This window comes from Rhodamnia argentea, chromosome 5, assembly GCF_020921035.1.
Source record: "Rhodamnia argentea isolate NSW1041297 chromosome 5, ASM2092103v1, whole genome shotgun sequence".
Taxonomy (NCBI): domain Eukaryota; kingdom Viridiplantae; phylum Streptophyta; class Magnoliopsida; order Myrtales; family Myrtaceae; genus Rhodamnia; species Rhodamnia argentea.
The window spans coordinates 8891815-8906551 of NC_063154.1; the positions used below are offsets into that span (position 1 = coordinate 8891815).

Sequence of the window (14737 nt, forward strand, 5' to 3'; positions counted from 1 at the left end):
CCAAGAAAAAAAAATAGGTCATAGTATTCTTCAAATTCTCCACCGCAATGATTGCGGAGCCCCAAGATCATGACTACAAAACTAAGTCTGTCTTACATTCCAATGGATAGCATGTCCCATGATGTGGTCGAGCAATTCCTTCATGAGTGCATATAACCTAAAGAATTGACTGATCATTAGAACTAGAATTTTGAACTTTTGAAACTACGTGTGACGGGCCTTTCACATTGGTGCATGTCAACTTGTGGAATCCAAGATTAGCCCCAATTTTTCAAGCTGGCTTTCTCGTCTTTTAGCCCTATCATCTTCTTCTCCTATCTTCTGTCATCGTTATTAGGGTGAAATTACATGGAGCGACCGTGGGGAATGAGCTGATTTTCTCCAACGAATTCGCAAGTACATCAAGCCGCGAATTGGATTTATCATCCGGTTTATCTTTTACTTCGAGTGTACGCATTTTGAAATGTAGAAAAGAGGAAGATAATGACCAAAAGAAAAGGAGGAAAATAATTTTTTTTTCTAAGCTAAGGCTATGCTGAACGCAGAAGACATTAGACTCATTAGTCCTACGCAACCCATAATCGGAGAACGTGGGGTTGAAACTTTCAACTGATGTTTGGAACACCAAAGTGCTAATCGAATTCTAAGTACGACTCCCAAGCTCTTTAGCCGAGTCCATCGTCGATCGGATGAATCACAATTATGGAGTGACCACGGCTCTTACACCATCTAGCAATTGTGAGTGAGGATCTTGTGTCCGGGACGACATCCGATTTCTTCGTTCTTCAGAAGTCTTTACACGTTGTAGTCGCCGACCTAAGACCTACCCTTTCGACTTCAACGAAAGTGGCAGAAGCCGAACGTTTGGTGTTTCTTTGGCACGTTGGCCTGACGAGTGGGAAAAGACAAGGCTTCGGGCAATGTGGATTGCACTGCTATCTGTATCGGCCTCCTTACATAGTCAAAGGAGGAACAGTTTGAGAGAATCGACTGCCCAAGGACAGTAACAGTAACAACCACACCTTTTTCGTTCGAGCCTAACATGAACTGTGTGACCAACAAACAATCCCACGGTGGCCAGTGGCCACCTATTTCTTCCCCAAGCTCGAGTTGACCTATTGCATAATTGATAGATAACGGAACACCCAGCAAGAAATGGTCAAGACACATAACTATAGAGACTAAGCTAGCGACGAAACCGCCTGACTCGCCTCGAATCGCATGAGACATATGATCTCATGCCGCTCTCTTTTGGCACCCATTTCTTGAGCAATTATTACGAATCTCCTGATCCCGGTTTGAATTCGGCTTAGACTTTCGATCTAGACTTAATTTGATGGACGGAAGCTGACCGTGAGTATGATTTTTATCGTGAGATTGCCAATCATCAACCCAAAAATACGAAAAAGAAAGGGAAAAGTCAAGCCATGCATGTGCGTCATGCGCTTCAATTTGCAACTTGATCCCCCACAATCTCCTCATTCTGCTCCCTCCGCGAAACCTTTTTGGAGGCCCCATCTTCTGTCTGCCACATTGGCTCTTGGGACAGAAATTCCTGGCCATAATCTAAGGAACAGAGGGCCCAACACCACACAACTAAACAAAGACCAGGACAACCCCAAGGGCTTGTTCCACCGAAAGTGATCGCGACATGTCTCTGCCACAGAAAAGAAGAAAGCGAAAGACAGAGCAAAGTCCAGATTTGCCTACACAACCAGAAACATTCCATCAAGCATAGAAGACCCACCCCCACCCCCAAACAAGTGATCAAATCAGCAACAGCAGGAATTGCTAATGGAGAAGCTCGTTGTTATTATGATTCTGGTACAGCCATAACCAATAAAAATCCCCCCTTGAAATGGAAAATGATGATTCTAAATAATACCCAAAAATAGAGTCGCTGCCACGACAAACGTCGCCATGTCATTTCATTTCCTCTGTACAACACCCAGGAAAATTTTGACTCTTCCGAAATCTTCGAGACCTGGGACACTCACTTTTGCAACTAACCCAACTTAGGCAGATTGAGATAAAATTGGATACTTCGAAAGTGACACTCTCTGTTCATTGCATGATGTCCAAGCGTACTATACTTGTATAGTTTTTATTCCTGTAAATTGCCCTTTTGTACCTATATATGATGTATTGGAAAGAAGGAATTCTCAAAGGAAGTAGCTACACTCTTGAAGGGGATTTATTGCAGGGGCGCCCTGCGAGGGAACCCTTTTCGCTTGTGCGAACGACTTCTCGGTTTCAAGACAGAACTAACCCCGAAATGAGCATCCTCCGATGACTCGGCCATAGAGGTGGAAGATTCCTTTTCATCGCCATTACTTGACGAGCAGTAATTGTCTTTCAGTGTGAGATCGGTTAGTTCTTCAATGGGAATGGTGATGATGTCGGGACTTTGCTCATTGTTTGGCTTCATTGACACCACTGAGACCTGGTAAAATTGATTGTTTCAAAAAATTTAACTTGATATTATACTAAAGATGCTTAAAAGGGTTTAAATTACAATTGTTTTCACCTTGCAAGCAATTGAGCAGAAGCGATTAGGCAGGTCCTGGATGTATCTTCCGCAAGCTTCACAGGTTCCTCCATTCTTCGATTTTGTCGATGGCTTGGTGTCCTTGGATTGGGGCCGAGGATTTAGGTGCACTGCTTTTTCGCCATTGATCTTATATGTCTGCCAATGTCAAAATCATCAATAATTGTGGGAAACACATGATCAGGCCCTCAGCGCCATTAGCCTAACTTTCGGTGAAAGAGATACTAAAGACTTTAACTTTTTCCATAACAGATCACCAAACCAAGCAAATTCATAAAACGAAACGATTGCTTAACCCAAGTTTAATGAACTCGGCTTCTCAGAATTTACAGATCACATAGTGCCAAACTGGGAGATCTAAGAAGAAAAGGAGAAATGATGGCTCACCGATCTTTTATAGCAGTTGGCCAATTATTAAATCGACATTCAGGCTTATACCAAAAATGAAATAACTAGACATAAATTCGACATTGCACTTGCCGAATCTATAACCTGAGTCTAGAAGGACTGTAGCCTATAATTGTCCAGTACTTTCCTTGAAACAGATGCCTGTTTAGTGATTCCTCAAAGAAGGCTAACAAATAAATTGCAGGGGTTGTCATAGTTTTCCATATCTAGCTAACTAATGATTGAATTGCAATGGATAGGCACAGGACCATAGGTCAGACTAAATAGATCATCCGAATTCGGATGATCATTAATGTGGACATCACTCAAATCTACGGACTGACAAACATGGCAGACTCATTGCATAGATAAACAATCCGCATGGATCGACGCAAATTGTCATCTACACTGGACCTACATCCTGGCAGAACAGTATTGACGGCAAACCTGAATTTTAGAGCAGTCGAGATGCTTCTGAACGTCCTGAAGGCGGACCACGTCCTGGTACACGTACTTGCAGATCTGCAGGCGGCGGTGGAGGCCGTGCGCCGCCATGCAGTGCTTGCAAAACCCGACATTACAGTCGATACAGAATATGTTCTTCTCATTCTTCCGCAGGTAGTGATGAGCGACGCACGAGCCGAAGAAGTCGCCCTGCAGAAGCGTGCTCAGCCAACAATCCGATGGTCTCTTCTTAGCATAGAACCTGCAACCTATCTGCAAACGCACGTGAGACGCACGATCAGCCGGAGAAGGAACAAAATGAACTCCAATAACAGAAACTCGAAACTACGGCCGAATCTGATTCCGACAGATTCATGATTCAAGTCGTCAGAATAACTTCAAAAGTTCATGAGAAATTTGACAAACTGACGCGATTCCAAGTTAAACCGACAGGTATTCATCCAAGCGAACTCGAACACGAAATTCTCACAAAATTTTCGCTGCGACTTAAAAATTTCAATCCGTTCGATTGCAGCACCGATTAAATAACTCGAAGTTGCAGAACTCAAGGCTACATCCGAATCTGATGCTGACAAATTCACGACTCCTCCTTCTCCGCGGACTAAGCTTCGCGTCCATGAGAATCTCGATAAAGCGACAAGACACTTACAGCAAATTTCCTCACGAACTGAGCCGAACCGACCGAGCGATTCCTCAAGAGAAAACTTGGGAAAAGACCGTCGACTGATCCGGACCATGACATGCGCGTGAATAAAACGAGAGTTTTGAACTAAAAACCGAGTTTGAACTCATCAAAGCACCAAAGAGGAACAAATTCCGAAGAAAGCAAAGCGATTCGCGCGTCGAATCGAACACTGGAGTGAGCTCCATGTGCGTACCATTTGCTCGATCCTGGAGCGAATTCGGCGAGACCAGAGCGGTGATGGGAGGCGACGATTCGCGACAAGAGGACGATCATGAAGAAGATGATGATGAAGAGAGCAAGAAGAATATCAAGTATGAAGAGAGAAAGAATCGATTTTGGAAGCAAAAATCTTTTGCTGAGAATCGTGTTTGAGCTCTTACTTAAACTAGAGCACCACTCGCTCTCTCTCTCTCTCTGCGCTACAGGCGGGAAGGTGGAGATGAATCGATCCTGACCGTCCGATCACGTCAGAAGTTTGGGAGGGCCCCACCGATTGGCGATCAATTGATTCGGACCGTCGATTCCGTGCCCGTGGCCTGGGATCGACGGGGAGGGCGACGCGTGGCGGCATCGCGGCCGGTGGATGGGGGAGTTCCCGCCACTGCGAGCGGGATTTTCGGTCGTGCTTCTTTGCCTTTTTGTGGGGGGGGGCCATTGATTTTTGGTGGCGCCGCAGCCGTCCTTTCATGGGGGATTTTTATTGCTGTTTCGCAGTCATTTTATTTTTCCTTAAAGATGTGCATTTTAGGGTTAATGTTGATGTCTGGATTCTTTGGTTGGCCATTGTTGATTTTTTTTTGTCCTCATTTGACATGTTGGTGTCAACTTATAAAAGGCAAAAAGAGGGGGCCACTAATCTTGTACAGCAAGGAGGGTGGAGAGAGAGAGAGAGAGAGAGAGAGAGGGGGGGAAAAACTTGAGAGAGAAAGATTAGTCAACATTGGAGATTGTAAAGGAAACAAAATGGATTTGTTTTTGGACATTCTTGCCGGTCCACATGTTAAAAGGTTAGACAAATGGCTTTTGGGTTGTTGCTGTTTTTGTATGGTTCTGTGGCCGAAGGAGGACAGGAGGATCCAAAAGTTGTTTCGAGAAGTTACTGTTAGGTAATTCGGGGAGCATCGCTTAAATCGCTTCACGGGATTATGCACGACGAATAAGCCTCGTGAGTTCTCGCGGTTATCTGTGAAGGAAATTGCTAGAGAGATTTATTTACTTGATAATCGAAAGGTGTGAATCGTGCGAGATGATCATGTTATGGTATCCGATAACTTCATGGTTTTCTCTAAATTTTTGGAATAGATTGTGATCGGCTTCTTCTCAGTCATTCCCAAAACGATCTGACGACTTAGTGATGAAGTCTCTAGGGTGACTTCATCGTACTCTACCGCATGTCAAAACCTGCATTTGGTGCATTGCCTCATCTAGTTCATGCATCAGCACAATCCAATTACATTATGAATATTCCGCTTGCAGTTCTGAATTTATTTCTATGCAACACGCATAATAGAGATAATAGTTGATTATCTGAATTTATCCAAGACTATTACTCAATGAAAATTTGGGGTCAAAACCTCCAGTTTTTCTTTTATTGGGCGTCCGCATTGGGATGGTTGTATTAACATCAAACAATAAAATTCATGGTCGGCAATAAAATTGGCCAAACTGTCATATAATCAACACCCTCGGGGAGAGGTTGGTCCAACCGATTCCGCAGTTAACTTGAAGATGGGGTACCATCGTCTTTTGTTCACATTCTATCCGGTATTTGGCAGTAACAGCTATTAACAAGAGCATGAACTATGAAATTACACCAAAACTATTGGCCAAACTGTCATATAATCAACACCCTCGGGGAGAGGATGGTCCAAACGATTCCGCAGTTAACTTGAAGATGGGGTACCGCCATCTTTTGTTCATATTCTATCCGGTATTTGGCAGTAACAGCTATTAACAACAGCATGAACTATGAAATTACACCAAAACTTTGTGAACTTGTCGGCATGGTCACGGCAAAGAGGGACGCTTTCCAGGTATCATATCCATATTTGTCGGACAACTGACATCTAACCTTATGTCTCGTCCACCTGTGCTCTGGATGCTCGTAAGCCAAACTCAAAAGAGGTGGTTCATGAATTAGGAGTGGCTCCACATACAGGGATTTCCCTAGGCAGATAATTAGCTGAAAATTCTCCACAGCGGTTCTGAATCAATCTAAGTGTAGGTGGTGTCTTCTCTTCTGGCATCTATTGACGTACCAAGCAGCATGCTTATGCAGGCCCAAGCGGACCATCACTTTGAGACTCGCAAGCATGATGTACGTCACCGCTAACAAGAGGAGGATCCACAGGACTCTCCATGGGAGTGGATGACAGGGGATAAGAGCGGCATATACTGGAGTCAGAACCCGTATTACCTGAACCCAAAGCATTGCACAAAATTACAGTTTTCACCATTTTTTTACTACAAATAATTAATGATATTCTAGGCTGTCTAGAAAAAGATTTTGCATAGCCTATTCCTTCTACCTTCTAAGCAAGTATTTCTTTTACTCCAGACAACGACCAATAGATTGCTTTATTGTCATTTCTATGCTATTAAGCACGATGTTCTATGCATGAGGAGGATGCAACTTTTCAGTAGCAGGCGCTTACCACACAAGCTGGTGCCAATGGAACGAAGGTAAGACTGTTCTTCAGATCAGTTTGCGTATTCAAAGTCTTATGAAAGATAGAAGGAGAAAAAGTAAGGACAAGTAGAAGCAATAAAATGATATGAATGTCAGAAAGCCAGTTGCAGTGTCTCGGAATGGGGAAAAGAAAGACAATTGAATAAGCAGCTATTAGACGAAATGAGGTACCTGCTTGCAAAGGTCTTCAAGAAACTCAGAGTATGCAATGGGTTTGATATCGTTGAATTTGGCAATGAACGAATGTTTGATGATATCAATAGATATCTCACAGAAGTAAACCATGAGAGCATTCTGCAGAGTCCAAGTATGACATAACAAGAGATTGAAAACGGTGCCCCCCAAGAAAATTAATCTTCCGTTGTGGGGGAGATCAACATGAAAACAAATTATGCTGAAAGATCCCCAAAAGAACTTACAATAAAAAAACTTTCAAGCCATGGACCTTCAGCCTCCAGAATATTCTGAGCAAGAACAAATAATACAAATGCTGTAATGTGGAATCTCTCAACCGAATCTGTTTGGAAGCAAAGGCATAACTGTAACTCATCTATCAACTTAACAGTAATCCTGAGAAAAGCAAAATCCCCCCAGGAGTGAATCATAAAACGAAAAAAAAAAAAAATCATGCAGATTATTTCCCTGATAGACTTGATGTGTTTTGAGTAGTATAACAAAAACGCAAGTCACAGGCATGTGACAGGTCCACCACTTGAAGAGACCCACTTATTGCACTGGTATTCTAAAGATACACATAAGGTGGCTTATGCCAATTCATATTTTTTAGCCTATTTCAAGTGAGGAAGTAACCAAGCAAATCCTGCAGATGTGTGATCAATTCTAGTTAAGCATACTCTGCAGTCGTTAGATGAATTCAAGTTGACTGTTTCATGGATATTAATAGGAATTTACTGAGCCCTGCCATAGTAAAACACAATATTCTCTCACTATTTCCAACTATTCCATGGTTTGGTCATAACAAATAAAGAATACCGGCGCAATGGAATATAAGACTAAAATTAACGATCACTCGAGCCCACCTCCAGAATATAACTTCTATATAGGCCTTTTCTATTGGGATTCTCTATATACGCTATTTCAACAGTAATGTAGGTAATATATTTCTTAACTCAAAGATATAGGTCTATGATTTCCAGAAAAGTACTTTATATTCGAAGAAATATATGATTTCGTAAGACATTGATGTAATTACACAAGAGATGGTATAATACAGAAGCCAAGAGAAGGTTTTATTATGGTTCAGCTGCAAAATGAAACCACCAAACAATCGTAATGTACAGCAAACCGAACCAATAAACCAAAAACCCAGTGGAATAAAACTGCTAGGTCTTAGTCTGGTAAAAGAATATGCATATCCACAAAACGGAAGCATGGAAAAAGAACCTTTAAGTAAAAGCAGCACATTGGGTAATTAAAGATAAAGTATGAGGAAGTCAGAACACTGAACACCTAGTGGTGAACATGGAATCATCAACAGTAATAATGTCAAACAGTCTAAAAATAACAGCAGTTGCACATCAAATATGAAATTCCCAATCCCATCAACAGTTGGAAGTAATTCTGAAAGAAAAGCGAAAAGTGGCTAACTTACCATAGTAGACAAGACTATGAATATTGTCTCTGCTGAAACGCTTGAAAACATTACTCTTTATCTCGGCAAAGTTGTTTGATACAAGCAACGCCAGCAGTGCATTATTGTGAGCAACAATACACGTTGACAAAGTAATTGCCTGAGCTAATAAGATAAATGAATGAACAAGTATCATTTGTAAAGGAACTTCAAAACCAAAAATGGAGGGCAAATACAAAGAAGCAAACAGAAGAGCTATAATGAACTAAATATAATTACAACAAAAAGGATATTTGAGGCACCCACGGCTAGTGCCAAATCTGAAAGGAATCTCGTTTTGTAAACTATCATGTTTTCTGGTGAACAACCTGCCAGTTCTTCAGCAGAATTAAACAGAGTTTTCAGGACATCTCCACCAAAACTCTGGCATAATTTATCGAATATCTGCGCAAATGTCCAAGAAGACGAACAAATTCATCAAAGTTTCTCCTAGGCATTACTATTACCAAGGTATATAGAAACATTGGTCCATAAAAATGGCAATGGCAACATAAGAAGTACTAGATGTCGCCTCCACAAGCAGAAATCCAACTTAAACATATTTCTCAGGATAAGATTGACTCGACTAATGAGCTGATATGCCTGAACTCGTACAGAGAACAGCAAGGTTCCAAGCGCCTGGCTTACTTCCACATAGGAAGTCCTACCAGAAGACATATATACTTAAGAATCTCGGTTTGATAAAAGACATTCAGTCTTTCATTCAACTCCACACCGAGTAAAAAAGAACAAAAATACTCACCAAAGGACGACAGATCCTCCCACAACTATGATCCTAAGGTATTAATTATATTTAACATGAAGCATATAGGCATATAGTTGAAGTAGCCCAAGAAAAAAACCAGCAGAGAGCAAGAGAGGTTCTCGATATGGGAAAAAACATGGAGTGGCTCTCCAAGGTCCAGACCGATGGCGTTGCTGACAATAAAACTAGGTAACCCACAGAGGTAAAAGTCTCCAAATGAATACACAGACAGCATCCACTGACTTTACATACATTACAAATAACTTCAAAGTTTTTCTGGCTTTCTAGATGCACGTAATCAGAGATAATTTATGTGCCATCTGTTTTAAGACATTTTTTGCCAAATGAAAACAGGAAAACTCTTCAAGCGCTATTAAGAACATAAATGCATTTATACATTTTTGCGAGAATTATTTCACACTGTATGATGAGAGATTTCCTAATAATTCGTTCTCGTCACGTAATACAGTAAAGAAAAGTGAAATTGACTAAACATATTATTTCGATGTTTCCAGAAACAATTTGTTTAAAAATAGCAGGTAGAAACAAATTGGATAAAAAAATGCATCTCCCTGGAATAATGACCAAGAAGTCCTGCAAATACATCAACATCTGGGCAACTCTACCAAACAAGACTAGTTCTGGAGAATTGAACTTGAATCCAATTTGATTCTTCTTTGACAGTTCCCAAACTAGTGCATCAGGGAAAACTAAATTTCAATTTAACCCGGTTCTGCATCTACATCAAGAGAAATAACCGAGTTTTTAATCTAAGATTCTAAATTTATTCAAAATAAGTGATTTCTCCTCTGCTCAACTTTACTTAAGGTGAAAGTCTTCAGTGAAGGAAATCAACTAACAAATCGTCTGTAAGGACAGAAAGACATTAATATGTAAGAGGTGAAAATGGCTGCAGGAAAATCTGACTCATTATGATCTGACCTCTAGCACGTTGTACACAACATAGAGCTTGATTGTTCCTTGACCGCGAATCATATGATATATTAAGCTTATATCTGAGGCACAACATGGAAAATACGAAAAGGAGAAAGTTAGTACAATTCGCATCCATATGTTAAAAAAACAACAGTCCACAGATAAATGTAAGAAGTACTTAGCCACACCTGTTCTCTCCAAGAGAGTAACACCGCAAGTGAGCACAATAAAACACCCTAAATCAGACAACTCCTCCGCAGAAGGCCTCTTTAACTGTCTGCAACAAGAACAATTAGGTGATCTAGTATAAATCATATTTTTGGATTCAGGTTGAAAATATGGAGGAAGAGAAAGAGAGCCAAGTTGCTCAAATTTTGTTTTGTTAAAAGAAAATCATGCTTCATTAGTGTTTACAACAGTGCCTCCCGTCCATCTTTACATAATTTTCACCAAAAACTACAAACCTCAACCAAACCCCTTCCCTCCCCCAAAAAAAACAAAAATTAATTTAAAAAAAAAAGAAAAGAAAAGGAACTTCATTTTCTAATATGGGACAAACTTTTAAAATAATGCTCGCATCAAACTGCTTCGCCTATCTTCCATAAGTGTGGAAGGAAGTTGGAAGCATAGTCAAGGGGCATTTTGCACCATATAACAAGATAAGCAAACTGAATGTTGTTTCAATTTTTCGAAACTTAGGGTACAAAATAATCTCTTTAACATGTACAAGGTGCTTGGTGCAATGCCCAATGATTCATGCCTGGTTGAGCTAAAGTTTAAATAACAAGTGAGTACTCATAGCGTCTACATCAACAAACCTGGTTTAAGCTCCCAAATGCCCCCAATAGTATAAACAAAAGGATTCACCAAAAAACCAATTGTGAAATAATACTGTAAGACGGATAAATAGTTGTAACGTGACTGCTTGAGCTGCTTTAAATTGTGAAAGAAATGGACAAATTACCTCGTACTCAGAAGCCTCCACAGTACTATGGCAATCCTTGTTGGCATAATTGTCAACAGTGAGAGAAATGAATCGAAGCACACAAGAACACCAACATCTATAAGCTGCAAATGAACCATAGGCAAAGAAATGTAAAGATGCATGCAAGGCATTTATCAGAGAACTAAGCATCAGCCAATTATTCTGATACTTCTCAGACATATGCAAAATGAATCAAAGGTGAACAGCGTCAGAAGTTGCAGGACGAATTGAACAGTATTTTACTGTAACTGGACATCGCATGAGATAGAAATATATCCATCATCCAACTAACATCAAGTATATTGCTAATTTAATCTGAACAATTTCCTTACAATTAGCTGAATGAAATTTTAAGCAATTTAGCACAAGAATGTAGCGTTCTTCTCAATATGTAACAACCTGGCCCGTTCAACTTGGACCCAAACTCTCAAACCGAGTACTCTGAGTAACCACACAAGGTGGTAACCATTAGGGAGCATGCGTCTGTTTATGAATCACTTATTAGGGCTTCTCCCATTTGACGTGAGACATTGAGACGTTACAAACTTCCCCACTTAAAGAACCGACATCCTGTCAGTAGATTCCAACCCCCTCCGTCATTCTAAAAGTGTAACGGAGCTGCACCTTCCGAGCGCTCTCGCTTGGGTGATCACTTCCCGATTCGTCGAATTACGCATGGGCCTAATTCATCCCCAGATCACACATCCACTAGATGTGGTCCTGCTTGATACTACTTGTAACAACCCGACCTGTTCAACGTCGGCAAGGCCCGAAAAGGAGTTTTCTGATTAACCGCACAAAGTGGCGACTATATATGAATCTCTTGACAGAGTCTCTCCTATCCGATGTGGGACTTTGGAATGTTACAGAATTACATGGTGAAAAAGCCTATTTTGGGTGGTTATTACCATTCCTAAGAAAGTCATCAATGGGCAGCAGGCTGTAGAAACAACTTTATCTACTCGTCAAATCTTGAATTTTTTTAGCATGTTATACCACATTGAAGTTAAAACGAATAACAGCTATTCTAGAAACATCTAGTAGATATTGATACTTACTGCTGAAATCAGAAAATCAAATAGGAAAAAGTGCCGTTGGAAATTAAACTGTGAGGAAATAGTTTATTTGATTAAACAAAGAGAGATCCAGATGTGTCATCCTTAGATTAAAATAAAGCGAGAGAATAAGAACAGAAAAGGAACGATGCAAATCTATTCTGGTTTCAAGTCTTTTAGTTCTAGGTCAATTTTCAAGAATGGTGTGATGCAGCCAAGATTTGATGCATTAAGAGATTTCATTGGTGATCAGTAGAATACAGAAACAACTGAAACCCAGAGAGACGCGGTCAAAGAAGATATGAAACCACATCCAATCTTAATTTGAACTCGAACCTATTCCTTCCAGAAAGTGCAAGGTATCTCAAAACCAATATTCCACATACAGAGCATGATTAAATTTAGATTGAGGAACAGGAAGAGAACATCACCAGCTCACATCTCCAAGGCAATCGGAAGATAGTATCATATACTCTCTCACGTTCTTTGTCATTTCCAAGAGTAGTTGTATTCCTTAATGAATTTCCATTGTTCATTTCATCCAAAAAGTACCTCATTGGTGACTTCTGTACTGAACACAGCACCATAGAAATGCGTGAGAAAAACAGAAGAGAACAGCCTGATATTCAGGCGAAACCAGGAAAATAAGGAGAATAGACCAATTCTACAGAACAAACTAAAAGCTTCTCCTACTACTGCTAAGAAAAAGTAGGAACACAAAAGCAGTGCAACCATTTCAATTCACTGAACCTAGATACACTAGAAACATATTAACCAGCTCAAAAGCAAAAAAAATAAAATAAAATATACCATATTAGCTTCAATTGTCCCACTAGACCGAGGAACAGACGAATCCACCATATTTGTGGTCTCGAAACCACAAAGGCCCATGGCTCCCATAGTACAAACAGTATAACGGAAAGGCTATAAACCAAGTGCCTTGCGGCACTCTCCCAATACTTAGGTGTTGTGAAGAGAGAATTGTTCTTCCTTGTAAGTACTGCATACTTATCAGTTCGCATCAATGCAGGAAACATTTCTAAGTTTGTAGCCTTCGCAGTAGCTTCATCGATGGCAGGTAACTCACGCGAATAGGCGAGACCAAAGCCACAATATGTTATCCCTTGACTCGAGACACAGTCTTTTTTTCGACTACCTGTCCGGTACTCTACCAACAAAGACTACGTTATAACAAATTTTAGCATTTATCTATAGGATTTAACAAGTTCTGGCAGGTCCGACTCCTGAAAAATTCTAACCCATAATAAATGAGACTCATGCTGAACGAATTCAAAGCCGTATCAAAGCAAGTTTTTCCAGGTTGCTATTTGACAAGAGTGTTTCACATCGACAATGACAGCACAAACTCAATACAGAAGACAATCAACGACTCACCGAACGCATCCTCCGCCATGACCTTCTTCCAATCCAAGGACTCAGCAGTCTCCAACTTCCGTGGCACACTCCCATTCGGCTCACTACGCCCCTTCAAGATCGAGCTCGCCTCAATGCCGCTCTCGTCTCTCAAACTCTGGTCGCCTCCCGCTGTTCTATCCTCTCCGCCATTCACAGCTCTCTGCCTCAACTCTCCGCATCTAGACTCGTCGCCAAACACGCTATTCTGACTCTCCGCATTCACCACCTGAGTAACAGAGCCCAAACTCGCCGCGCTGTAACTCTTACAATCGAACTCCACGCCGTTCGCACGCCCACGCAAATCGACACCACCGCTCCCAGAAACCGAGCTGCTATCCTCGAAAAACACGCCGTCCGCGCGCTCGACACCGTTCGGGAGGGAATCGGAATCGATCGGTTGGCAGGAGTCGCCGTTTTCGGGGATGATCGAGCATGCCGCCTGCTTCTTCCTCCTGTGCTTCCGCTTCCGGCGTGTGGACTTGTCGCGAGGAGAATCGAGAGGGATGGGATCGGAGTCCGATCGGAGAACGGAGGAGGATTCGTCCTCCGACTCCTCCGGGAGGTCGCTCCGGCCCAGAATCTCGAAGGACAGCTTCCGGCCCCTTGATCGCAAATCCATGGATGCTCCGCGAGACTTTCAGCCAACCAGCAAATTCGATTGCGAGCGTTCGCGCAGTGAGCTTTTTGGGTGGAGAAGATCACAGGTTGAGGACGATGCGAGCCTTCGAGCGTCGCGTTTCACTGGATTCGTTTCGGAGCGTTGCCGATTCGGAGAGAATTCTGTGCGCCTGGACACCAGTTGGCATTAGTGCCTTGCGCACTGCGCTTGGCTGGTTTTTACTTTTACAGCTTTTCTTAAGTTACAAAACTCATTGATTTTGTTTTGCGAAAAATAAATAATTTAAAAAATATTTTTTCAAATAATAATATCTTATATCTCTTAAAATAATTAATTAATAAAATCTATATGACGAAGTATGTTTTCGTTATTTTATTTTTATGAACGATACGAGTGGTATTTTTTAGGAGAAAAAAATTCAAGTCGTTCATAATTTGCGAAACAAACTTTTCATTAAAGATAATCTATGATAGAGTATTTTCTATTTATTTCTTTATTATTCTATAAACGTGATATATTAAGTGAAGTGATAATCGAACCACGTATAAATTCACGA

The 14737-nt window shown here is 41.1% G+C and overlaps 2 protein-coding genes across 2 annotated transcripts; both read right to left on the reverse strand.

Moving 5' to 3' along the window:
- Window positions 1-1788: 1788 nt before the first annotated feature.
- LOC115739918 (protein RGF1 INDUCIBLE TRANSCRIPTION FACTOR 1) lies at window positions 1789-4438 on the reverse strand. The gene is made up of 4 exons (XM_030673231.2): window positions 4279-4438; window positions 3383-3652; window positions 2528-2686; window positions 1789-2443 (listed from the first exon to the last, which is right to left on the reverse strand). Exons 1-4 carry the CDS (start codon window positions 4279-4281, stop codon window positions 2195-2197), a joined length of 681 nt encoding a protein of 226 aa, XP_030529091.1. The 5' UTR covers window positions 4282-4438; the 3' UTR covers window positions 1789-2194.
- A 1510-nt stretch (window positions 4439-5948) lies between these two features.
- LOC115739915 (protein POLLEN DEFECTIVE IN GUIDANCE 1) lies at window positions 5949-14390 on the reverse strand. Its single transcript, XM_030673227.2, has 11 exons — window positions 13542-14390; window positions 12578-12717; window positions 11071-11174; window positions 10295-10383; window positions 10113-10186; window positions 8659-8809; window positions 8387-8554; window positions 7194-7291; window positions 6946-7068; window positions 6740-6805; window positions 5949-6501 (listed from the first exon to the last, which is right to left on the reverse strand). Exons 1-11 carry the CDS (start codon window positions 14179-14181, stop codon window positions 6295-6297), a joined length of 1860 nt encoding a protein of 619 aa, XP_030529087.1. The 5' UTR covers window positions 14182-14390; the 3' UTR covers window positions 5949-6294.
- Between the last annotated feature and the right edge of the window lie 347 nt (window positions 14391-14737).

Excerpts from the sequence above, each read along its gene's own strand:
- LOC115739918 (XM_030673231.2), bottom strand. Across the intron at positions 2,687-3,382 it reads TCGACTGCTCTAAAATTCAG|ACATATAAGATCAATGGCGA; the intron begins GTTTGCCGTCAA and ends TGACATTGGCAG. Across the intron at positions 2,444-2,527 it reads TCTGCTCAATTGCTTGCAAG|GTCTCAGTGGTGTCAATGAA; the intron begins GTGAAAACAATT and ends CAATTTTACCAG.
- LOC115739915 (XM_030673227.2), bottom strand. The coding sequence starts at position 14,181 with ATGGATTTGCGATCAAGGGGCCGGAAGCTGTCCTTCGAGATTCTGGGC. Across the intron at positions 12,718-13,541 it reads CATGGCGGAGGATGCGTTCG|TACAGAAGTCACCAATGAGG; the intron begins GTGAGTCGTTGA and ends TGCTGTGTTCAG. Across the intron at positions 11,175-12,577 it reads TGCCTTGGAGATGTGAGCTG|CTTATAGATGTTGGTGTTCT; the intron begins GTGATGTTCTCT and ends GTTCATTTGCAG.